The 27,013-nt window shown below is 42.9% G+C and overlaps 1 protein-coding gene across 1 annotated transcript in view; it reads right to left on the bottom strand.

Moving 5' to 3' along the window:
• Window positions 1–27,013, bottom strand: part of LOC138249016 (extracellular calcium-sensing receptor-like) — a 136,195-nt gene that overhangs the window by 38,847 nt on the left and 70,335 nt on the right. Inside the window, exon 2 of the mRNA XM_069203074.1 lies at window positions 23,701–23,992. Within this exon, the coding sequence (XP_069059175.1) occupies window positions 23,701–23,992 (292 nt within the window). The remainder of the gene's footprint in view (window positions 1–23,700; window positions 23,993–27,013) is intronic.

Below are 27,013 nucleotides of genomic sequence, written 5' to 3'. Positions count from 1 at the left end.
CCATTCTTCCAATCTGGCTTCAGATCTGGGGCCTCAACAGTGGACAACATTGTGGCGTTTGTATACTTGCAGCACCAAGCAGCTAACATCAATCACCGACTGCTATTTTGCTGCTTTGTTGATTACAGTGCGGCCTTCGATAGGGTAGACTCCATGGAAGAAGCTATCATCATGGGGCATTTCCATTCAACTCTTAAGAGCCATCCTCTCATTGTACTCCCACACTTGGGTCCGGGTTCTAACAGGTCCAGGATCATTATCATGGAAAACAGAAACCAACAGAGGCCTAAAGCATGGCTGCGTCTTAGCCCCACTACTGTTTAACTTGTACAACGCAGACTTGGAAAAACATCAGAAGGCCAGCAGCCTGGTTCTACCAAAGATTGGCCCCACAAAACTCCAAATCATCTAATATGCTGATGACATTGTGATAATGGACTGCACAGAAACTGGACTACAGCGAGCTCTAAACGACCTGAGCACTTTCAATAAGTCAAATCAGCTTCAAGTCAACCAGGAAAAAACAAAAGTACTTATATTCGGAAGGTGCAAGAACAAAAATATCATAACCTGGGGACTGGGAAGTCAGACCATTCGCAACACCAGGAAATATAATTACCTGGGGGTGTGGTTCACAGAAAACAATGTGGCAAGGGCACAGAAAAGCACAATCAGACACAAAGCTGCTGCCATCACATATGGAATCTCCCAACTGAGTAACCAACTTAGAAGCGCTTTGGCTGCTCCAATACTCGGGGTAATAAAGGCGACCCTACTTCCTGCTATGCAATATGGCTACCTGGCATTTCCTGGGTCTTTAGAATCCACCAATAAAACAGGCTCACTGCAGAGCATATTTAAAAATCCTTCAACAACCAAAGTACACCCGCCGTTCCAGGATCAGGTTAGAAATGGGCCTCTTGTCACAGCAGATAGATTGTCAAGCCCCCATCCTGAAATATTGCATCAGCCTCAGGAAGGCCAACTTGCTCACTCTAAAACACCACCTGAGAACTATTTTTGAAAGTCCCTGCAAGCTGTGGCTAACGCAGTTAAGCATAGCACAGAAGACCTTGGAAACGGGTGACTCCATTCAGCTGGCAGATACTGTGTCATTCAGTGTTTGGAAAACAACAATCAACAGAAGAGCAAAGGAAATCTCAAGGGAGCACAACAAACTGTCAGTCTAATCACCATCAACAGTGCCAGTGTGAAACAACTCCTATTCGATTGGAGCCCCTCAACCATACCTCTTAGAAGCAATAAATGCAGGAACTTGGCACCAGATTTTGTATATGCAAATATTAGTCCTGCCAAAGTAAGGACTTTAATCCTTCCTGGCCTGCACATAGGTACAAAAGTGCCTGCAGGCTCTGCTCCTACCACCAAGAAAGTTTGCTACACATTCTGTACTGCTGTCCCAAACTAGCAGCCGAAAGAAGACAGTTAATCATTTCAGTAACTTTGGTTCTGAGGGCTCGGACTTGCATGGAGACATCCAATCTCTGCTTTTCACACACGGCAGCCTGAGCCTTGGCAAGATGCGCAAAATATGTGACAGTTCCCAGGCAGCTGCTAGCCCAGTCATAATGTATGCAAAGGGGGCTTTCCCCCATCAAAGGGGCCCAAAAAATGGTGCAAAGAAAACTAAGAGGTTTCTTTGTGTCATTTTTGTGGCACTCTTAGCGCCTGCTCCTAGCAAACATTAAAAGAAAGCACACCACTGTTTATAATGGGCTGCAATGGACTTTGCAGGATTAGAATCAACATTTTTTATACTAATCCTGCAAAGCTCCAAACTAGCATCAAGAATTTTGATGCTAGTTCCCTTATTACCGCTGTTGGTGCACCGTATCTTAGATATGGAGCACACATAGTGGCGTTAGGGGGACACCGAGGGGTGCAAGAAAAGTGGCACTGCACTGTGCGCAACACCACTTTTCTTAAATCTGGCCCTGCATGTTCATCTGGATTGTGGCACTCAGGCTCTTCTGCTTTGTGAGTGTTCTTTTTACAGTCGTTTTATCCACTCTTTTCCCTCAACGTCTAGCACAGCAGTAGTACCTGCATAAATTATCCCTAATGCAGTCACGCTGGCTGATTGCTGTTCACCATCCCTTGCCCCACTGGGACCAGTTTCAGTATTAACCAATCACAGTTGTCTTAAGCTTAGAGATGTAATCCATCTATCCCCATGTTCATCACCAGTGTGAATGTGTGGCAAAATAACCCACAGGAACGGTTTTAAGTGTTGAGTAGGTTTTAATATGGAAACTGCTCAGCCTCAGTCATGGAACTGGTAGGACTAATTTGAATGATAACAAACAACAGATTGATAAACTGGTAGTTGTAGGACTTGCAGTGCTTAATTTGAGACTGTGGTTTCCAGTGCTTGAAAGGGCACTTGATTGTCAACACCAGCACTTATGACTGTCTGCCACATTGTGGTGCTGTTTGTCCTATTCAGAGATGAACAGCTGTTTATTAATTTAATGTACCCTAAAAATGATATATATCTGCAAACTAAGCCATTCTTATAGCTTTTGGGGCCCAGAATAGTCTATATTGTCACACTTGTAGGAGTGTGATGGCTAGTAGTTGTGTTGGTACTGTAATTGGCAGTGCTGACATGGGAAACGGGTGGTGCAAGCTTCAGTGGCCTGACAAGGGATCTGACACTTTTGCAAGTTAAGCACTGGATTAGAATATATACACAGAGAACTAATGTGGATTACATCACGTAAATTGGAAGACACCGGTGTTACTAATATTTTTAGGTCAAGCACACAAGTGCTCTGACGTGCTGTAGTCTCTGTGGACTTTTGACCACACCCAACGCATGCCCATCCCTATTACTCATTCATGAGCTTGCCTTTGAAAAATCCTTTGTTATAATTGGTAAATGCTTTACGTTTGTCCCTCCTGGGGGCTGTTTTGTTACTGCCTTGCTCATCGACTCTGTTACATGGACCACTGCCTGCTCTGAAAAAATGAAACTGACACGTTTCGTTTTCCTTTAAGGAAAACGGGCTGCATTACAACAAAAAAAAACGACTTTATTTAAAAACAGTCACAGACATGGAGGTCTACTGTCTTCAGCAGGCCACCATCCCTGTGAGTGCTGCAACTCGCAAGGGGGTCGCAAATTGCAACCCACCTCATTAATATTAATGAGGTGGGCCTTTGCGACCCCCTTGCGACTCGCAGATGGTGTCAGGGACACCATCCTGCATCCGGCATTGCGACTCGCAAATTGCGAGTCGCTCAGACTTGCAATTTGCGAGTCGCAATGCCGGATTTTCCTACATCTGGCCCTAGGTCTTTGTTAGACTTCAGTCCGATTGGGGGTCCTCCAGAGGCCATGAGACGGTCAGGTTCGAGACTGTTGACTTCGCAGATCTCGAGTGCGAATATACCGCAGACACCTTTAGCGCAGGCTGGGAATATCTCATTACAAGGGTTAACAGCACAATAGTTGAACGATTGGTTAGATAAGCTTAATACTTCACAGACCACTCCTGCAGCAGCAAGGAGAACGGAAGGAGAAGAGTAAATTAATTTTGTAAGGTTGGGCATGGAGGCAAATGAACTTGTTGAAGGGAGCATGGGAGTGAACAGGCTAGAATCATACACGGAAGCAGAATTTGAGATACTTGTGTCCAAAGATAACCAAAGAAGTGAGCAGAGTGCATCAGAGGTTGGGAAATTTGGCAGACAAATATGGAATAGACTTAGAAAATACCAAACATCTGAAGAGAAGTTACAGGTTAGACTTTGAGCCTAAGGATTTTGAACACATACGGTCTACTGGGATGAAGGCACACCTTAAAGAAATACTGCAGAGCGCACAAGTTTGGGGAGCCTTAGAGAAGTGGGAAGGCAGATGGGCGAAGAAAAGAGATAAGAGGAAAAGTGATTGCATAGAGCAGCCAGCAAAAGCCTTACAGGATGCTGGTACAGTAAAGATGTTACCAATGAGAGAGACGGCTGGAGGGGTTCTTGTCCATGTGATGGGCCTTGAGGTGATATTCTGTAATTTACTAATGACTTTCCCAGGCTGAGGGAGAAGCCAATAGATTCGTATCAGTAGACGGACAGGTTTGTGAAGCTTGCGAAATGTCTCTGGGAAGACCTGAATACTCTCTTTGAGATCATAGTTCCAGCTGATTTGTGGCTGGAGTGCAAGAGAAGTGTGGATTGGCCAACCGCAGAACCGGCAAGGGATAGAGTCACAGGAGCACCGTCTCCTGAGGTGATGAAGTATTACTATAAGGTGATTGAATTCCTGAAACAGAGAGTTTCCCTGAAGAATATTGATTGGCAAAAGATTGTTCTGACGGCTCAGGAAGCCAAGGAGTCGATATATGCCTATTATGAGAGGTTGTTGAAGGCGTTCAAGCACTACAGTGGTACGGAAGTTGTTGAGGCGAAGGACATGAATTACCTTGTGTTTAGATTTGTCGAAGGGTTGATACCTGAGATTAGTCAGATGATTAAGAATCACTTGATTTGTTGGCAAGCAAAGCCGATTGACGAGGTGTTGCAGTATGCGAAGTACTGTAGTGACGAAATTGAGTTGAAGCAGAGGAAGTTGAATGGGAAAGCGATGGTGATGCAAATTAAGGCAGCACAGTCGGGAATGCAGGGAGGTTGTCTACAACAGATGGTGCAACAGCCAAGAGGAAACAGGATGTTTCAGGCGCAAGTGAGAAGCAGAGGTCGAGGAGGTTTTGTGAACAGAAGTCCAGATTTGTACACGGTAGTAGTTCAAAACGATGTACAGGGAATGAAGAAGATGTTACCTTGTAATGCTTGTGGGGGCATTGGACATTGGAAGCGGGAGTGCCCGATGATGGTGCAGGAGGGTGTTGTTCAACAAAGCAATGATGTCGATGCTTTTCAAAATGTGAAGGGACCGAGGCTAAGAGGTCCTAATCCGAACTTCCAAAATAATATGAATCAGATGCAGGGTTTTCAACCCATGCAGCAGATGCCACGTATACAACCGATGCAGATGCAACAAATGCAACAGCAGGTTCCTATGGGACCTACACAGCAAATGCAAGTGCCTTTGGCGCCAATGGAACAGCAACAGGTGATGCTTCCTCATCAGGTCACAGGTCAAACAATGAGTCAAAAAAACACAGTGCAACAGTTCCCATTGCGTGGTGAGAATTTAATAAACGACGAATGGTCGGATGAGAGTTCAGAGAGTGAAGAATGTAGGCTCGCAGCGTCCTTAGAGGTAGATCAGAAAGGCCCCTGTGTTAAGGGGAAAGTAATGGGTCACAAGGTTTCATTCTTGGTTGACACAGGAGCTACACCCTCTACAGTCAGAAGTGCAGAGGTTCCGAAACTGCCCCTTTCGGGACAGACAGTCTAGGTAGTGGGAGTAGCAAACCAACTCCTGACAAACCCGATCACAGATCCAGTTCAGGTTGAGCTTGGCACTTTTCAAGGATTGCACCGGTTTGTGGTCTGCGATTCGAGTCCTGTGTCCCTACTGGGAAGAGAATTACTGTGCAAGACAAGGTGTTCAATCACCTGTTCAAATGAGGGGATTGAGGTTCAGACAAACAGTGATGATGAAGGAGAAGAGGAGCAGGTTTCAGAGCCTGAAACAGAGACTACAGATGAGGATTATCCTCTGATTAACTTCTTCCCAATTTTAACTGTGGCGGATCACCCGACAGACTTGCAGGGAACAGTCCAAGAGAAGGTGTGGGACTTGACAGGGAAGGACGTAGGGCTGATAAAAAGGAGTAGAACCAGTTGAAGTCAGTGTGAAGCCAAATGCTGTGTTTCCCCAGGTACCGCAGTACCATATGGCGCAAGATGTCCTTATAAAGGTTGCACAATTAATTGCATACTTTGTGAAACAAGGAGTCTTGAAAGAAGTGATGAGCAGTCCATGTAATTCACCAATAATGGGATTGAGAAAGCCCCCTGGGAAGGTTCGGATTGTCCAAGACTTGAGAAAGTGGTGAAATGATGCCCAGTGGTGCCAAATCCAGCTGTGATCATGTTCCAGGTTCCAAGTGATGCAGAGTGGTTCACAGTAATTGATTTGTCCCAAGCGTTCTTTTCTGTGCCTCTTCATGAGGACAGTCAATTTCTCTTCAGTTTCAAATTCCTGGATAAGGTTTACTATTGGGGTCGAATTCCTCAAGGGTTTTCAGAATCACCTTCCATATTTAATCAAATACTGAAGAAGGATTTGGAGTCATTGGAATTGCCTTTTCAATTGACTCTAGTGCAGTACATTGATGATCTGTTGATGGCATCCAAAACGAGGGATGAGTGAAAATATGATTCGATCGCCTTACTGAACCACTTGGGGAAGAACGGACACAAGGTGTCCCCAAAGAAACTGCAATATTGCCAGAAAGAGGTGAAGTACTTGGGTCATCAAATAGAGAAAGGGTCGAGGAAGTTATCCAGGGAAAGAGTAACTGCACTGTTACAGATGAATCCCCCAACGACACAGAGAGATGTTAGGATGGTTCTGGGAATGGTGGGTTACTGTCGTCAGTGGATCCTGAATTTGTCAGTCATCTCCAAGCCATTGGTGAGACTGACGGTTAAGGAAGGGCCAGATGTCATAGTACTGACAGAGAAGGAAATGAAGGTGTTTACTGAGTTAAGGGAGAGCATGTGCAGGGCTCCAGCTTTAGGTATGCCTGATTACGTGAAGCCTTTTGTATTGTTTTGTCATGAACGTGATGCATGTTCTTTGTCTGTCCTGACACAGGTGCATGGAGGTGTAAACCGACCAATAGCATATTTTTCAGCTACTTTGAACCCAGTTGCAGCAGCCTTATCATGTGGTCTGCGTGCAGTAGCAGCAGTTGGACAAAGCCTTCTACCATGTGAATGCATAGTGATGGGACATCCTCTAACAGTCATGGTCCCTCACTCAGTTGAAATTCTGTTGACCCGTACCAAAACGCCGCACATGGCAAATGCAAGATTGACAAAATATGAAACAATTATATTGGGGTCACCAAATGTAACGTTGAAAAGATGTACAGTATTGAACCCGGCAACTTTGCTTCCAAATGAAAACACAGAAGTTGAAAATGTCGAAGATATAGAACATTATTGTCTTGAGGTGACAGAAATGCGCACCAAACCCAGGCCTGATATTAAAGATACCCAATTGGAAGAAAATTACCAAATTATCTTTGTCGATGGCTCATGTTTGAGAGATTCAGTAGGAGTACTGAGAGCCGGATAGGCTGTATGTATGATCCCTGGTATCCTAGAAGCGTCTTGGATTGAGAGAGTATATTCTGCTCAAGTGGCTGAATTGGTTGCTCTTTCTAGAGCTTGCCATGCCGCTGCCCAGCTGAGAGTGACTATCTATACTGATAGCCGATACGGATTTGGAATTGTCCATGACTTTAGCCAACTATGGTCACAGAGGGGTTTCTTGACCTCTTCTGGTTCGCCAGTGAAAAATGGTGAAAGAATCAAGGAGTTGTTGCACGTGATTCAGTTACCTCCTGAAAGTGCCGTGGTGAAATGCAGTGCTCACCTGAAGTCACAAGACTTTGTTTCAATGGGAAATGGATATGCGGATCAAGTCGCAAGGTTTTGTGCATTGAACTGTATATCATTTAAGGATCGGTGGGAATTATTACCTGAAACAGAGAATGAGACGTGCACAGGTTACGCCTTAAGGGTGATTGATAGTTTAGAAGAATTTAGATTGTTGCAGGGACGTGCTAGCAAAGATGAGAAGTGTTCTTGGGTTAGGATGCAATGCGTACAAAGACCAGATGACTTACGGGTCTCAGATGAAGGGAAAATGGTTTTGCCGAACAGCCTCCTGTCACAATTTGCAAGGTTTTACCATGGTCAAGCACATATTGGGAGGGGTGCCATAATCAGGTTGTTCAAATTTGACTGGTTTAACCAGACACGCTGCAGAAGTGATCTGTCATAGGTGTGTCATCTGTCAGCAGATGAATGCGGGGAAAGGGACAGTGGTGAATTTGAGCCACATTGGGAGAGCAGGAGGTCCATTTAGCAGAATGCAATTGGATTTCATTGAGATGCCTGGGTGTGGAGGTTTGAGATATGTGTTAGTGATTGTGTGTATCTTTAGTCACTGGATCGAAGGATACCCTACACATAGGAATGACAGCCTCACAGTAGCGAAACTGCTGCTTAGGGAGTTGATACCGCATTTCGGGTTTCCGATTTCTTTAGATTCAGATAAGGGAAGTCACTTCAACAACGAGGTGGTTAAGCTATTGTGTGCAGCATTGAACATTGAGCAGAAGTTGCATTGTAGTTACCGCCCTGAAGCATCAAGACTAGTGGAGCAGATGAATGGTACCCTGAAGTCGAGAATGGCAAAAATGTGTGCAGCCACGAATTTGAAATGGCCCGATGCATTGCCTTTGGTGTTAATGTATGAATGATCACGGATGATATGGTCTTTGACTACTGCAAGGGTCTGGCTGATGTGGTCCACTCTTTTTCTCACCAGGTGGAAGCTACCACCCTGCCACCGATAAATGATCCACGACAAAATCTGAAAGCTGGTGACTGGGTTGTCATCAAAAAACACGTAAGGAAGTTGTGTTTGGAGCCACGTTGGAAGGGGCCATATCATGTAATACTAATGACTACTACTGCTATGAAGTGTGCGGGAATTCTGAATTGGATCCATGCCAGTCACAAAAAAGGTGACGTGACCAACTGATGAGGAAGTTGAGTTGTTGAATGTACCAGCAACAGAGAAGGAAGTCTCAGGGCCGGAGAGTGATCGAAGGGGAACTGAGACAGAAGGAGAGCCCGTTGAGGACGGCTTGGTCACTCCAGTAAGAGACAAAGGTGAAGAGACCCGGAAGGGTGACGGTGAGCCTATCTCAACTGAGGCAACAGGATAGCCAAGTCAGAGGGAGGTTCTCCCAGAAGCAGACGAATATGGAAATGAGCTAGAGCCCCTGACAGACCCAGAAGGCGAAGGAGTTGAGGCGGAAGAGAGTCAGAGTTTCCGGACTCCTCCTGAGCAAATTGCAGGTCCATTAAGAGAAAACACCATAGAGCCAGAGGAGGGCGAGGGGTTGCCACTGGAGAGATCAAAGACCAGAGAGACACTGAAAGGAGATAAGTGGCCAGAATTACAAGTGGCAAAAGGAAAGGTGGTTGTCGAAGATGCAATAGAGGAAGAGGTTGATACAACAAGGAGAGAAGATCTAAGTGAAGGAGAGTTTCAAGGTGATCACAAGTTGAAAAGAAAGAGAGTAGCAAACAGAAGATACGCGGGTCCTGAATGGGCGTATGCAATGACAGCTGAATGGCAACAGGAGTTCTTGGCATTTTGCTTTGATCGAGAAATTCCAGGTCAGTACTTTGGTACCTGAGTCTGACTGAAAGAGACTGAAATGGTATAAAGTTTGAGTTAAAATTGAGGGAAGAATAATTTAAGAAAAAGAGACTGAGAACTTACCGGATGAGACTTTGATAACCTTAATTGACTTTTGAAACCCGATTTTGACAACCTGCTAACCTGAATTGACAAAGATCCTGGGAATGCAACTGCAAGCTGTAAATAATTGCTGAAGGAAGACTTTCACTTGTTTGACTTTGCTGCAAAGAAAAAAGAAAAAAGGGAGAAAAAAAAGGAGAGAAGAACATTTTCTAACTATCCTCTTTTGTTGGTTGAATTAATCATCCTTCACTTTCTGATTCTTTACAGATCATGGCTAACATTAGAGAGCATAATAGAGGGAGTAGGCGTTGTAAATATTTGGGTGTTGGTTTGGGTGTCGTGTGGGTGATATTCATTATGGTTGTGGTTGTGGGTATGACACTACTGGATAAAAGTGGGACTAACAATGCTACAATTCCTGAGACTACCACTGCACCAACAGCTTGGGAGAGGTTCGAGCAGGATACGGGATATTTGCATGAGGGAACTGACGCAAAAGGGGAACTATCCACTAATGTTTTCTATCGATTGCTGAGTGAGTATGTTGACACAATGGATGCAAAAGATTGTTTTGTGTGCAGACAGATTCCTGTTTCGGTACAAGAGGGGGTCACCTATCATAGTCTGCCCCTAGCATATGGGATAAGCTGTAGTCTGTTACTAACAAGATTCTATAACCAGGAAGAGATCCAGTATTTTTACTCAAACTATGACCTTGTGTTTTCTTATGTTCCTATCACAGAGGAGTTGAGTGGGGTAGCTAAGTACTATAGTATAAAGTTAGTTAAAGGATTCTTTGAGGCGACATTAACAATTAGTACATCTTATGCACACCACAATAACTTGACATGTCTGCTTACACCTGTAGAGAAAAGCTTTTTAGACCACACGGAAGATATAAGAAGGGCATTGAAGGGTAAACTGGAGAAAGGATTACAGGAACAGGCTTTTGCTAGTAGTGAGGGCTATAGTGCAATTAGAAAACAGGGGAAGCTAGCTTTAGATGCACTACACGTAGGTAAGCTTTGCATGTCTAGGCCGAAATCATATTATGACAATGTGTTTGTGGGAATGAGTGAATGTAAGCATGTGTTTTTGTTTCAGAGTAAATGGATGTTCATGTTAAATGGACAGGATCCAGCGATCCCAGGGATCCATTATATATGTGGACTTAATGCTTATTACCGTCCTCCAAAGGGATGGTATGGGACATGCTATTTGGGGATAGTTTTCCCAAAGATATATCAACTTGACAATTTGAAAAGGTTTCTGAAATAGTCTGAATTTATTGTACTAGACAAAAGAGAGAAACTGCTGCTGGTGTAGTAGGAGACATATTTGGGGCGATAATTTCTTCAGTGGGAGTTATCTTAAAAGAAAGTTGTCTACTATAACATGCTGACAAATTTTTCAGGGGCTATACTCCTGATGGATACTGAACTTGCTGCGGAGAGGGCTATGTCTCTGCAAAACAGGCTTGCTTTAGACATTCTTTTAGCGAAAAATGGCGGAGTTTGTAGGATGCTTAATGACCGCCACTGCTGTGCCTACATACCGGACAATAGTAATGAGATTAGAAGTATGCTTACTAACTTGACTAGGGATAGTAAAGACTTGAAAGATTTGAAAGAACCAGGTGTTTGGGAAAATGTTGGGAAAGGATTTGCTTCAGTGGGGAATTGGCTTAGTAATATTTGGCATGGGATATTGGTGAAAATAATATAGGGAATATTGATTGTTATAGCTTGCTTATTCGGATTGTGGGTGGCATGTAAAATTAGTAAAAGAATAAAATTGAAGATGGTGAAAAATAATAAGAGGAGGGAAGAAAAACTAAGGTAAAAATTATTCAGAGCAAAATCAAAGGGAGAACGATTAAGAGAAGAGATTGAAATGAGGGAATTTTAGGGTGTAAAATTAGTGGGGAAGGTTTGTGTGATGACAAGAGTCATCAGAGGAGGGATTATTGGAGCGTGTCTTTTAAAAGCAATATTAACATGAAAAGCTTGCAATATATTCTGTAATGAAGCTGCATAGAAAATGTGTTAACATAGAAAATAATGCACATGTTTGAAATGTGCCCACGGGGAGTGGCTACCAATGTATACGAAGACTAATGAAACGTATTAGTAATCAATTAATTATGTACTACTGTTTGGAATGTGTATTAGCATATTATAATTAGAGTCATGTATTAGGGTTTTTGTTAATTAAATTACTAGGCCTTAGTTTAGCGAGGGTCTGAGTCTAGCTGCCTGGTCTCATATTAAACTGTGTTTTTCCTAACGTGCAATGTGTTGTTTTCCTAAAGGACACAAAACTGTACTTTTCCAGAAGCTAGATGTGTGTGTAGCCGTTGTAAATCCTTTCTCATGGAGCCTGACTTGCTCAAGGAGACATTCTTGCTGAATGCAACAGGTGCAAGGCTGCCTGGAGTAGGAGAAAACAATAGAGCTACTGACTGGAGCGTAAAGTGTAACTTTTCTTACCTGACATTCCAACCGATGAAGACGTCAATGACATGGGCCAATCAACAATATGAGAACTGTGGTTTATGAAAAATTCTAGTGAAATGCATGGAGAATTATTGGACAGAGATAATGAGGCACCAAATATTATCCAATGAGGAATTAGGAGCAAATTAGGCACTATTGATTTAACCGCATGACCTGAGGAGAAATCAGCCATTATTGGACATGCCACTCCAAGCCATACTTTGCCATTTTACTGAGGCATTTAGGCCATTCTTTTGAGTCTTTGCCGTTCATTCTTCCTGATACTTTAACCCTCCTCTATTCGTTCTTACCAGATACTTACTTCTCCTCCATATGAGGGAAGAGCTTGATTCTTTAGCTAATGCTATGCTGAGACTTTGCCCTGTCCTATCTTTGCTGATGATGAATCGACTGATGTCCTGAGGAGGAAGACTGATGCTGTTTGCTGATTCGTTGGATGGGTAACTATCTGATGAACATTGTAATTGTCTGTTTGCCTTTCTCTCTAGGTACCAACTGTGCTTTTGATAGAGGCCATAGTTAGATGTTTTCCAAAATTGTGTTTGCTAAATTGTTTTGCATGAACCCCAACATGCTAATGCTAATTCGAGGTTAGTTAAGGTGTTCACTAGTATCTGACAAAAATAGACAAATGACTGAGTTCTTGCTTTGTTGAATCATGCACTACTGAAACTTTGCTACGTTGCTTCTTTGTAATGACGGGTTAATGCTGAATGAAGCTTCTGTATGTATTGATTAATTGCGTTCTAATATAAATCTTAGGAGTTACTAATGAGATGAATTGCTAATGAGATTAACGGAAATGACTTTAGATTGTAACTAATAGGGAAATAAATGTCCTGACACTTAAATAAATTGGTGTGGTTATTCTCGACTGAAAGGTCATGGTGTTTTCACTTTATTGATTCTTATTAAATGTTATTGAGTAATTTGTTGATTAGTTGCTGTGAATATAGATTGGGTTATTGATCTATTGATTTTGTGATGTCAAAAAGATATCGCGTACTGGGAAGTCTCCGAACATGGTCCAAAGGTTCATTGACCTATGCGTGTCTCCTTATGAGTTTACTTATCAAGGTTATGACGCGCTATCAATAGTGTTTTTAGTCCTTGATCTCAGGGAGGAGTAAAGACATAAAAAGAGCATGACAAGAGCATGACAGGAAAGAGCATGAGAAAGAATAGGAGAGCAAAAATGGACACAGAAAATGGGAAGCCGCTGAGCGCACTTAAGCCCACAAAGTAGAATATAGCATGTCTCTTCAAGACAGCGCATGTGCTGTCTACAGCCGAGACCTAAAAATGAGCTTCTTTTCGGCATTCTAATGACACATGCAGATGGTCAGCATCGAGCACTCCGCTGCATGCACATAGACTATCATCTAAATGGCACATCTTGCATATTTCAATGGAGGCAAAATACATCCTATAAAGGAATTGAACATGTATCAGCTGTAGTCTGTACTTAATTGAGAGTGCCCTCATCAAGGTACATCAGCATACCCATTTTTCCTTTGTTGGCTCGGGAGGTAAATCAGTGTACAGGCAGGTGCTCATTGTTGCATGATAGTGTCTACATGGTAGGGGTGGGCAGTATGTTTCATTCCACCTGTGGAATTGGTGGAATGTGGTGACTCTGCGTTACTCCTGTAATGTAGAATTCTGGCAAATTCTGCAAATCGCGGGTGGTTGAATTTTTTTCTTGTGAGGTTCCAGCAATGCGAGTGAAATTTGGCGTCCCATAGTGCCATTTTCTAACGGGCCAGTCACCAGTGGTCGAGGTCGGAGGGCTGCTTCTCAAGTAGGTTTGCTGTTGTAGATTTTCTACTCAAGTGGCAACAAAATTAACTAAAATGGCTGTTCGCTGTTGTGCACCACATGGTTCCCTTTGTGCTGATTTTTTAGCACTGCTCACTCTAGTGTCACTAAATTGCATCATGTTTTCATGTAACAAAAATGTCTAATGGTGTGAAGGTAAGGCTGTCTCCAATGATTTTCCTCATAGAGAATTTACCCTCAAGGTATAGCCTCCCTAGTGAAGTCAGCTACACGCATCTAACGGTCCATATTTGGCAGAAGTGCCAGGTTTCGTCCAGGAGAAATCACACTCACAAACAAAAGATCAATTTTTGCTCTCTTAAGACAATTCCAGACTGTAGGAGGCTGGACTGGCTTGTAGTGAGTACCAAGGGGTACTTACACCTTGCACCAGGCCCAGGTATCCCTTATTAGTGTATAGGGTGTCTAGCAGCTTAGGCTGATGGATAATGGTAGCTTAGCAGATCAGCTTAGGCTGAACTAGGAGATGAGTGAAGCTCCTACAGTACCACTAGTGTCACTTGCACAATATCATAAGAAAACACAATACACAGATATACTAAAAATAAAGGTACTTTATTTTTATGACAATATGCCAATGTATCTCAGTGAGTACCCTCAGTATGAGGATAGCAAATATACACAAGATATATGTACACAATACCAAAAATATGCAGTATAGTCTTAGAAAACAGTGCAAACAATGCATAGTTACAATAGGATGCAATGGGGACACATAGGGATAGGGGCAACACAAACCATATACTCCAAAAGTGGAATGCGAACCACGAATGGACCCCAAACCTATGTGACCTTGTAGAGGGTCGCTGGGACTGTAAGAAAACAGTAAGGGTTAGAAAAATAGCCCACCCCAAGACCCGGAAAAGTGAGTGCAAAGTGCACTAAAGTTCCCTAAAGAGCACAGAAGTCGTGATAGGGGAATTCTGCAGGAAAGACCAATACCAACAATGCAACTACGATGGATTTCCAGACGAGAGGACCTGTGGAACAAGGGGACCAAGTCCAAAAGTCACAAGCAAGTCGGAGATGGGCAGATGCCCAGAAAATGCCAGCTGTGGGTGCAAAGAAGCTGCTACTAGGCAGTAGAAGCTGAGGATTCTGCAAGAACGACAAGGGCTAGAAACTTCCCCTTTGGAGGATGGATCCCACGTTGTGAAGAGTCGTGCAGAAGTGTCTTCCTGAAGAAAGATTGCAAACAAGCATTGCTAGCTGCAAATCATGCGGTAAAGGTTTTTGGAAGCTGCTGTGGCCCAGGAGGGACCAGGATGTTGCCAATTGCGTCTGGGGACAGAGAGGGCATCCAGCAAGACAAGAAGCCCTCTCAGAAGCAGGCAGCACCCGGAGAAGTGCCAGAACAGGCACTACAAAGAGGAGTGAAATGGTGCTCACCCGAAGTTGCACAAGAGAGTCCCACGCCGCCGGAGGACAACTCAGGAGGTCGTGCAATGCAGGTTAGAGTGCTGTGGACCCAGGCTTGGCTGTGCACAAAGTAAATCCTGGAAAAGTGCACAGGAGCCGGAGCAGCTGCAAAAGACGTGGTTCCCAGCAATGCAGTCTGGCGTGGGGAGGCAAGGACTTACCTCCACCAAACTTGGACTGAAGAGTCACTGGACTGTGGGAGTCACTTGGACAGAGTTGCTGGATTCAAGGGACCTCACTCGTCATGCTGAGAGGAGACCCAGGGTACCGGTGATGCAGTTCTTTGGTGCCTGCGGTTGCAGGGGGAAGATTCTGTCGACCCACGGGAGATTTCTTCAGAGCTTCTAGTGCAGAGAGGAGGCAGACTACCCCCACAGCATGCACCACCAGGAAAACAGTCGAGAAGGCAGCAGGATCAGTGTTACAGAGTTGCAGTAGTCGTCTTCGCTACTTTGTTTCAGTTTTGCAGGCTTCCAGCGCAGTCAGCAGTCAATTCCTTGGCAGAAGGTGAAGAGAGAGATGCAGAGGAACTCTGATGAGCTCTTGCATTCGTTATCTAAGGAGTTCCCCAAAGCAGAGACCCTAAATAGCCAGAAAAGAGGGTTTGGCTACTTAGGAGAGAGGATAGGCTAGCAACACCTGATAGAGCTTATCAGAAGGGGTTTCTGACGTCACCTGCTAGCCCTGGCCACTCAGAGCAGTCCAGTGTGCCAGCAGCACCTCTGTTTGCAAGATGGCAGAGGTCTGGAGCACACTGGAGGAGCTCTGGGCACCTCCCAGGGGAGATGCAGGTCAGGGGAGTGGTCACTCCCCTTTCCTTTGTCCAGTTTCGCACCAGAGCAGGGCTGAGGGGTCCCTGAACTGCTGTAGACTGGCTTATGCAGAAATGGGCACCATCTGTGCCCATGAAAGCATTTCCAGAGGCTGGGGGAGGCTACTCCTCCCCTGCCTTCACACCTTTTTCCAAAGGGAGAGGGTGTAACACCCTCTCTCTGAGGAAGTCCTTTGTTCTGCCTTCCTGGGCCAAGCCTGGCTGGACCCCAGGAGGGCAGAAACCTGTCTGAGGGGTTGGCAGCAGCAGCTGCTGCAGTGAAACCCCTGAAAAGGCAGTTTGGCAGTACCCTGGTCATTGCTACAGACCCGTGGGATCATGGGATTGTACCAACAATGCCAGGATGGCATAGAGGGGGCAATTCCATGATCTTAGACATGTTACATGGCCATATTCTGAGTTACCATTGTGAAGCTACACATAGGTAGTGACCTATGTGTAGTGCACGCGTGTAATGGTGTCCCCGCACTCACAAAGTCCGGGGAATTTGCCCTGAACAATGTAGGAGCACCTTGGCTAGTGCCAGGGTGCCCACACACTAAGTAACTTAGCACCCAACCTTTACTAAGTAAAGGTTAGACATATAGGTGACTTATCAGTTACTTAAGTGCAGTGAAAATGGCTGTGAAATAATGTGTGCATTATTTCACTCAGGCTGCTGTGGCAGGCCTGTGTAAGAATTGTCAGAGCTCCCTATGGGTGGCAAAAGAAATGCTGCAGCCCATAGGGATCTCCTGGAACCCCAAAACCCTGGGTACCTCAGTACCATATACTAGGGAATTATAAGGGTGTTCCAGTATGCCAATGTGAATTGGTGAAATTGGTCACTAGCCTGTTAGTGACAATTTGGAAAGAGATGAGAGAGCATAACCACTGAGGTTCTGGTTAGCAGAGCCTCAGGGAGACAGTTAGGCATCACACAGGGAACACATACATATAGGTCACCAACTTATGAGCACTGGGGTCCTGGCTAGCAGGGTCCCAGTGACACATAACTAACATACTGAAAACATAGGGTTTTCACTATGAGCACTGGGTCCTGGCTAGCAGAATCCCAGTGAGACAGTGAAAATACCCTGACATACACTCACAAACAGGCCAAAAGTGGGGGTAACACGGCTAGAAAGAGGCTACTTTCTCACACAGACCCATCGTGCGCAATTCAGAGTGTCTATTTTAGTTTTTGGGTGTCCCAAAACTATACAGTGTTGAGTGAACATGATGCCACATTTTCAATCTCTACAGCAACATGAGGTTGGAAAGGTATACAGTAGTTCCATGATGCTGATGAAGTTAGATCAAATACTATTAAGGAAGTGCCTAGTAAATGGAATGAGGATAATAACAAACAAAGAGTTATAGACATTTGGGAAGAACCACCATCTTAGCAATAGAGATTGCAATTCTGCCAGACATAAATATTGGCAATTTCGACTGACAAGGCAGTCTCTCCTCCAACTTGTCATTTCTCACCCGTAATTTTCACACTGTGTATCATCTAAGTTTCTACTCATCCAAATGCCAAAATATTTGATGGTGGTACCTGACCAAAGCAGAAATTCAAGGGTAACTTGGTCTATGGCCTGGGTAAGGTCATGTTTATCGTTATTCCCATAAGGCAGGCACATTTAATAAACTCATTGCGTATTGGCGGAATGGCGATTGCAGGATCCATAACATATAGCTTTCCCATCATCCATATACATAGATATCACCAGCACCCGAGTAGTCTAGGCCTCCACCTCCATGATGTTAGTGTTGACTAGATACAAGGGGTTCTATTGACATAGTGAACAATATGGGAGATCACGGACAGCCTTGTATGGTATCCCTGGCTATAGTAAACAGGAAGGGATGGGGATCACTGTTCCATTAACATGGAGGGAGGCAGTTGGCTTTTCGTAGAGTAGCCATATCAATTTCATGAAACTGCTGCTAAAATCTATTTGCTTCAGTATCATAAAAAGGGAGACAAATGATTTAGTAGAGTCTAGAAAGATGACTACCACTTCCAGCTGTGGGTCAAGACAGCATAAAAGTGCAAACATTGGGCCATATTTATAACATTTTAACGTAGCACAATGGAGGAAGACATGTTGCTGCACCTTGCTGCATGAAAGAGGGAGGACAGGAATGCACCATATCAACCAAGATACGATGCATTCCTATCCTTTGCTTGCACTGACGCACAATTATCAAGCTACCACCAATGCAGGTCCACTTGCATCATAGTATAAGGGTGCCTATGTTCCTATGCAGGACTGTTTTTGTGCAGGAAGGGACACCTTCTTCGTGACTGTGTATTTATGGGGGCGTGCAACGAGTTGGAAGGGAAACGGAAAAAATCAGGCCATAACAACAACGCTGCCTCCACAAGCCTGGAATGTTCATCAGGCATCCATTTTGAAGTTGTGGCGGCCATCTTAAAACATTGAAGGAGGCTGTTCATCTTTGTGAAGATTGCGCAATATATAGAGTATTCAAGGCCTAAGGATGTTCAATACATTTATTCATTTAGAATGTTCAGTAACATTTAACAAAGTACCAGAGTTCATACGTGTGGCATATTTGCTATATAAACACATTGGAAGAGTTATTCAATCTGGGTATATTTTGTCTTATAAATTGTTAAATATTTGAAGTATTTTTACAGAAATGCATTTGGTTATCCCACCGCCACCATTCTTGATTGCACAAGGAGAACCAGCTATGCCTTTGATAAAATCTTATGATGCATTTGAGACGTATTTAGGAGCTATTGGTGCATCAAGATTCAAGCCTGAAAGGGAGACATTTTTATGGTTGCATTCCTTGGGATTCAAAGGAAGATCAGCTGCTAAACACGTATCAGATGTTCATCTGGAGGAGGGGGAAGAGTTGGATAAATCTGAAGAGCCGTTAAAGAAATAAATTACAAGATTTGATACTCCACCAAGTTTGGTAGTAGTGAGGCACACGTTTTTTAGAAGGGAACAGAAAACTGGTGAGGATGTGGATACATACATGCCAGTTCTAAGAAAACTTTCTTCTGAATGTAATTTTGAAGCTTTTGGAGAACATTTAATACATGATCAATTTATTTGTCACTGTACTGATAAATACATTAAACAGAAGTTACTATCAATGGGAGACCCATCATTAGGTGACACGATTAGAGTTGCCAGGAGCATTGGACCTGCAATCAAATCAGCAAAATAATTGGAAGACAAACATGATGAACATGTTAATGTGGTTATGCATAAGGAGGATAAATGTAAAATGTCTAAAATAACATCTAATAACATGGACCAAGACAAACAAAAGGATTTCTTCAAACAAACTAATATTTGTTTCAGATATGGTTTCCCGTCACATCAGAAAGGAGGAAAAATGTGTCCAGCAAAGAGTGCTCAAAGCAGACTCTGTAGCAAAATTGGTCATTTTGCCAAAGTATGCCAAAGTATCAAGAGCAAATACACTAATGTAACATCAGTGTTGGATGAGCGTGAGGATAAGAACGATGAGTTGATGCGTGAGATGCAAGATATGGTGTTGGTCCCAAACAATGTGTAGATCCTTACATATATGTACAAATTTACGAAAAACAAATAAGGCTATTAGCGGATTCTGGAGCCAGATTCACCATGATAACTCAAGAATTATTTCAGCAAAATTGGGGTGATTGCAAATTGAATCCTCCTGATAGATCATCGGTTTCTTATGAGGGAAGGAGTATTGATCTCCAAGGATTCTTTGAGGACATTCTAGTGTTCAAAGGGAGACGGATTTACAGGAAAACTTATGTGGCAGTCAAGGGATTGAACACACAAGTTTTGTTTGGTATGGTTCTACGCCCTGGTACAAGTGAGCAAGTGTCAGTAATAAGAGATGCTCCAGACATTGAGAAATTGATTAATGATTTCCAAAATGTTTTTCAGGTGAATTGGGAAAGATAAAGGGCTTTAAACACAAAATACAAATTAAAGATCAAGCCATTCCTATTAAACACAAATTGAGAGGGGTAACTTTCAGTGCCAGGGATGAGTTAAAAAAATAATTAGAGAGCTTGCACATGAAAGGTATCATTGAACCTGTTGAGTCTTCGCTCTGGTTTTCTCCTTTGGTGGTTGCAAAAATGAAAAATAGTGAACAGAGGGCTTTGTGTAGATTTGAGAGGTCTCAATAGAGAGATTTGGGTAGACTCCCATCCCCTTCCAAAAATGAGTGAAATGCTCTCTAGCGTATCCGAAGCAAAGTTGTTAACAAAACTTGACTCAGCATCAGCATACCACCAAATAGAATTAACCCCTGATTCTTGTCATTTCACAGCATTTGGGTCTCCCTGGAGTACATATCAGTATTGTTGCATGCCTTTTGGTCTTGCATCAGTAGCATCAGTCTTTCAAAGAATAATGACTACATTACTCAAATGTATCCAAAAAGTATGTGTTTTTCAAAATGAGTCATGCATGTGATTGTCATGAACATGATGTGATATTACGCCAAGTACTTATAGTCTTTGATGCTACTGGTTTTGTACTAAAAAGGGAGAAGTGTCAGATTTTAAATATGTTTCTTGAATATCTTGGTCACATTATTTCAGCAGAGAGTGTTTATCCTAAGCAAGGTTTAGTGGAAGCAATTCAGAGTGCACCTTCCCCTCAGTATAAAGTGGGGGTCAAATTGTTTCTTTGACTATGTGAGTTCGACTCCAGATTCATTCAAAATGTTGCAACTATGGTGACACCAATCTCTAATTTGTTGAAAAACAAAAATGAATTCTTGTGGAGTTCTGAATGTGAGTGTGTGTTTAACGATATCAAAAAAACAGTTATCTATGGTTAATGTTTGGTTAATGTTTTGCAATCTTATGACCCTAATCTCAAATGTTGTTTGACTGTTGATGCAAGCAAATTTGGTGTGGGAGCGGTATTAATGCAAGTTAGTGGTGAAAATGAACACACTATTGGTTTTGCTTCAAGAGGGCTTAGAGAAAATGAGTTACACTTTTCTGTAATAGAAGAAGAACTTTTGACATGCTGGTGGGCCATTGAAAAATGTAAATGTTCTCCCTGGGGGAGACACGTCACCTTTAGTGGCTATTCTCAATGGTACCAATAGTAGGAGTAGCACTCCAAGAATAGCAAGGTTTGCGTCCAGACTGTTACAATTTGATTTTACAGTTCTTCACATTTCTGGTGGGAAGAATGTGAGGGTTGATTACCTCTCTAGATATCCTGTTACGGAGAAAGATGAGGGAGACGATAACCTCAAGGATGAAAATTGTTTGATTGCAGCTGTTGAGATTGGACATACTAGTTCATTTTCAGAAGCAAAATGAAAGGAGGCTTCAAAGAATGATGCACTGTTGTGTGGTGTTATGGGTCATGTTAAGGAGGTATGGCCTCATAAAAAGGCTTTAGATGTCAATTCTCAACCATTATTTAAGGTTTCTGATGAATTAACAATTGAAGATGAAGAGTGATAAGCTAGTACCGCCATTGATCATTAGGTATGCCATTTTGAAATGTGCTCATGAGGGAGATTTGGGTGCCACTCACACCAAAAGGAGGGTAAGGGAATACTATTGGTGGCCACAAATGGATAAGGATATTGATTCATTAGTCAACGAATTGCCCAGTTTGTGCCACTAGTGACAAGTCTGTGAAAACTGGCACGCCACCATTGACGCCTATTGAAAAGTTCTTTGCATCATGGGAAAAGGTTGGAATAGATCTAATAGGGTCTTCCCAATTGCTTCCCCAAAAGCTAAGATATGCTTATGTTCTGGTAGACTATTATTCCAATTGGCCACATGTAAACTTCATCAGTGAATCAACTTCTAACACTGTAGTGTCTTTTCTCAAAGAAATGTTTTTGTATGAAGGGTTGCTGAAAGAAGTGGTTTCTGACAATGGGGTACAATTTGTTTCAAATGAAGTAGACGTTTTCTTGAAGGATAATGCTATCAGGCATTTGAAGAGTCCTCTATACCAACCACAAACTAATGGTTTAGTGGAACGCTTCAATCATGTTTTAGGTGAATGCATACAGTGGGCTTTACCCAAGGGGTATGTGATTGAAGCAGCAGTACAAAGCATGCTCTGGTTCTACAGAACCACACCCCATTTGAGCATGGGAATATCTCCATTTGAAGCTCTTAAAGGAAGGAAACCAGCCACTCTATGTATGCCTGCTTGGATGTCAAATTTTTTGAAAAACCCAGCATCTAAGGAGGATATTGACTTGTATGTTCGATCGAATATCAAGAAAGCTCAATACAGAGAAAAAAAATATTATGATGTGAACAGAAAAGTGAAGGATGTGCATTTTGCGGTGGGTGACTTGGTACATGTCACAAAAACAGTTTTTTAAAGAAAGTGAATCAAAATAGTCTGATCCAGTAAAGGTTGATAAGGTGTGTAGAAATGCTTTAAAGATGTCCATCTTTGTGACCAACATACATCCAGGAAACAATTTGTAGCTGCACCAGGTTTCAGTTATACTCATGTGCTGATTGAGTGTCAGGGAGAGGCAAACAAAAGGAAGGGATTCGGCTCCCTGTGGAACACCAGTTAGAAGAAGTGTCAGGCCTCACAAGCTACAGTTCAGATTTTGAAAGAGTGTAATCTTTTGTGAGACGTATGTATTTATTTAAAAAAAATTCCCAGTACAGACCTTTGCTTTCCGCTAACTTTATTTAAAAATGTTTTTGTTTAAGTATTGTTTAATGAAAAAAGAGGAAAACTAAAGGTAGTGTTTTCCATTATTCATTAGTGATAATGTAATATTTATTCTGTGATAATATAATGTTTATTCTTAATAGTCTTTCTTCTCTTCAAGCTCTCGTGGGGCGATTGTCAAAGTTCTGTTTCGGAATGGGATGCAAGTGATGAGCAACAACTGGGACGGAGACGGGTGGAAGTCAGTGTGCTCTGGAATTATTATTTTGACATAAATTTGTCATGAAATAAATTCAACTTACCTTAACTTGTGTTTCTGTTCAGCTGATTTTAGTTACCTTAAATGTCTGTTCCAGTAATATCGGTGAATAATTAGAAAGGGTTCTAGTCAGATGGTCTACCCTAGTAGTGCTAGTACTAACACCTAAGATGACCAACCATTAGTTGATCCTTGACCATGCACTGTTTGTTTGTATGATACATGTCACCCGTTCCCCCACACATTGTGGCTTCAAGGCTGAGATTCTTTCTTCATGCCTTGGCAAAAAAAGGGTGGGTTATCAGTTTTAGAAATATCTCTCTCTTTAACAGTCTCTCCATCTCTGTTGCTCCTCCCCTCTGTAGTTATCTATACCTGTCTCAATCTCTCTGAATTTTCTCTCTGTCTTTCTTTCTCTTGATATCTCTGCGAGTCTGTCATTCTCTCTAGCTCTCGCATGCATCTCATTCCCTCTTTTGTTCTTTATTTCCTAACACTTGTATGGCTACTATCTGTAGCTTGTTTAAATAGATGCAGGAGCAGCCCTTAGTTTGTTTACCGCAACATGCCAACAGTTTTCTCAATTTTGAGATCACATGAACAATTTTACGAGATGTAGGCACCAGTTCACTTCCTGAAACATCTCTCTGTTTCATCATAAACTCCATAAGTATATCTGAACATCTATCAACCCAGCTTTTTTATTTTACTGTGTACATAATATTTACCTGTGGAAAACGGAAGAGCCCTAAAATCCTAGCCAGTGGAACAGATATAGATGACATGATTTCTCCAACCACTCCGGTTGGCATTGGTCGGATATTGCACGTATAACCAGGAATTGGCCTCTGGCTCCCAGAGAGCAGTTCCAAAATCCCTCCAATGGCTTTGATTTGTGAAAGGCAGGAATCAAAGATCCAGAACCCCAGGGTGATGTTTGGTAATAAATCTGGAGTACGGTTTATTTCTTCTATGGCAAAAACCATAGCAAGCATATCCCGGTAAAACCGGACATGGAACCTAAAGAAAAAAGGAAATGGACAATGGTTGTAGTTCCCACATAGGACAACAGCAGTACCTCTTTAAACATTGAGGAGACAGAGTGCTTGCATAAAGTAAATATGAAGCTATCACATAGGTATTGTCAAAATTGAATTGACAGGTTAGGGTGAAAATTGCAGTGGCTTTCTGTTGGTGAGGCAATTGACACAATGTACTGTTGTACTGTATAGTTTAGTGCAGTTTGCTTGGACAAATCACTTCCTGCTTCTTCAACAACCTAGTAGAGACAGTGGGTTATTATAGGCAATTAACTTAGCTGATGAACTGCCGGAAGGAGATGACAATCTGGAGATGGAATATTAGTTCTCCCTAAGATGTACAAAAACATTTAACAGCCTCCCAGTCAAGATTATGCTCTGAAGCATGGCAAGTTTAGCATAAAACTGTTTGAGGGAGAGACCTACTTTTAAGATCCACCATACCTTAAGCAAATGCACAAAGTTAACATCCCACACTGAGGTGTATTTCAGAATAGGATAATAAAAGACACACATACCTCTAATCTATCGATCCACCAACTAGACGATCCTTACACATATGGCAAACAAACCCAGAGGAGCATGACCAGAAGAAACAGCAGACAAAAAACATTGATTTAGCTGCATCAAAGGCCTCTGAACATTGATCACAATAAGAAAAGGTACAGTTGAAAAAGAAACATTTCCCAGGTTGATGCCTTCTCATGGAGCACCTTAGGAGGGCAATTCTATAGCATGGATCCACTCACTAGACACCAAGAATGTTGTCAGGTGGAGTGTGCTCCAGCCATGGCTAACTGCTCCTTCTCAAGATGGACCCTGCAAATCCTTCAGCACCTCTGAGATGGACAGATTAGGTCATTTACCTCCAATCTGCCCAGCCAATGGTGAAAGAAAATAACACTAGGCACATGAGATTATTTTTTGACAAAAATGGTGAAGAGCTTCGCCAATCCAAGCCTCATGCTGCCACCACCACCTGTGAACTAGGCAGTTTTTCTGCCCCCCTGCAGGGTCAGATTAGGGATGTATTCTACTAATATGCACACTCAGAGGGGACAGAAACCCCATTAAATGCCAGGGGAAATATGTTCATAAAATAGGATTGGGTGGGATGCCAGCCCGCCCTGGTATAGGAACAACTCAGGCTCCCACATGCCCTAGAGAGTCCCACTGGGAGCTGCTCTTGGTGTTTATTTTCAATAAGCCTACCACAGGGAGGAGAAAGTGCTACTAGTCACCAAGGGCAATTTGCTTGTCTGTAAACGAGTAAGGCTCAGCCTGTATTTTAATTGGACTGCACCACACTTTCCATCCAACTCCCTGCATCACAGTCTTTCTGGCTTTCTGGGAGGCAGATTAGAGAGTTTACTCTCAAACTGCCTACCCAGGGGTACAGAAACCACCACTTGACACCGAGGACTACTTTTAGCACTATGTATGGAGCGTTTGGTATATTTAATCTGCCTATTGAGGGCTGGGAGTGGCAGAAACACAACTAGACACTAAGGGCAGTATTATATGTGGCAAAGGGGGTTCAGTTGGCTGTATTGGAACTGTGCTGCATCATTCCATCTCAGGGACATCAGCAATCTTTCTGCTTCTCTGGATAGCACTACGTGGAAGAAAGCGCCACTAGGCACCACTGATTACTTTTTTTTTAACTAATGTGCGTGCGATATCTAGATGGCTATTGGACTGAACCCCTCCACCACAAGAGCACAGCCAGACTTTGCTGGAGATCCCATTCGGCACTTCAAACCCATAATTTTCCATAGCTGTGCAGAACGATCACTATAGGCCAGGAAATTGTTTTTTGTGGGCAGGCAGTCCGCATGATGAGGGCAATTACTCCTTCACTACCTGGGACCATAGCACTTGTTTGCTTAAAGGGTGGACAGCCCTTGCTGATTATGAGCCATTCCCCAAACTCAGGGCATATTAAGGGCCTGATTACAACTTTGGAGGAGGTGTTAATCCGTCCCAAAAGTGACGGTAAAGTGACAGATATACCACCAGCCGTATTACGAGTCCATTATGTCCTCTGGAACTCGTAATACGGCTGGTGGTATATCCGTCACTTTACCGTCACTTTTGGGACGGATTAACACCTCCTCCAAAGTTGTAATCAGGCCCTAAGTCTTTTTGTGAGCTGCACTTTCGGGCGATACCAGATATGTATCAAAAATACTCCGAAATGCACCAATTCCCTTTCCATGAGATAAGGCTGCAGTATTTGAGCCTGTTTTTGTCAGCACTCATGGAACCCTGTCAACCCTGAATTTTCTTCACAACTCAAGACCCAGGAAAGCCAGAGCGGATTGACTTGTGTGGGTCAGTGCCTGCATGTTTTCCTACTCAGCATTCTCTGCAAATGACACATATATCTGGAAGACTTCTATTCCCCCTCAATTTCATAAGTGTTGGATGCAGAAGTTGGGACTTGCCAGCTGCATCATGGAAGCCCTAATGACTCAGGACACTTCTCAAAAATAGAGAACCAGGGAAATTGAAGGTGGGGTGGCTTGTATAGATCCCACATTATTGTCCTACCCAGAATAGCCTGGAAATGTTAATGTACGAGTCAAAACACAATTTCCCTATATTTATGTGATGAAAATCTCAGCAACTTCAAGCTGTTAGCCTGTCAGCCTTAGGGCGATCATCTCCTAAATGTTTTGCCCAACTCCTGCCTTTTTGCTGATCTCGTTTTTGTTGGCCTTAGGACTCTGGACTTGATGCACTTCACCACTGATGACCAGTGCTAAAGTGCATGTGCACACTCCCTGAAGCATGGTAACAATGACGTTCACCCAACTGGCACAATGAGGGGTATATTTACTAATTTTTTGCACCATGTTTGCATCCCAAAAGTGACACAAATCAACACAAAATCGTTTCTTACCTATTTAGTTTTCAGTCCTGGAAAGTACCCTAAAAGTAACACAAGCACTACAAAGCACTGCTTTGCATTATTTAGTGCCAAAGGGGCATTACATGT

The sequence above is a fragment of the Pleurodeles waltl genome, chromosome 8 (assembly GCF_031143425.1).
Source record: "Pleurodeles waltl isolate 20211129_DDA chromosome 8, aPleWal1.hap1.20221129, whole genome shotgun sequence".
In the NCBI taxonomy this organism is placed as follows: domain Eukaryota; kingdom Metazoa; phylum Chordata; class Amphibia; order Caudata; family Salamandridae; genus Pleurodeles; species Pleurodeles waltl.
The sequence above is the reverse complement of the archived record's forward strand: the minus strand, read 5'-3'. Positions and strand labels throughout refer to the sequence as shown.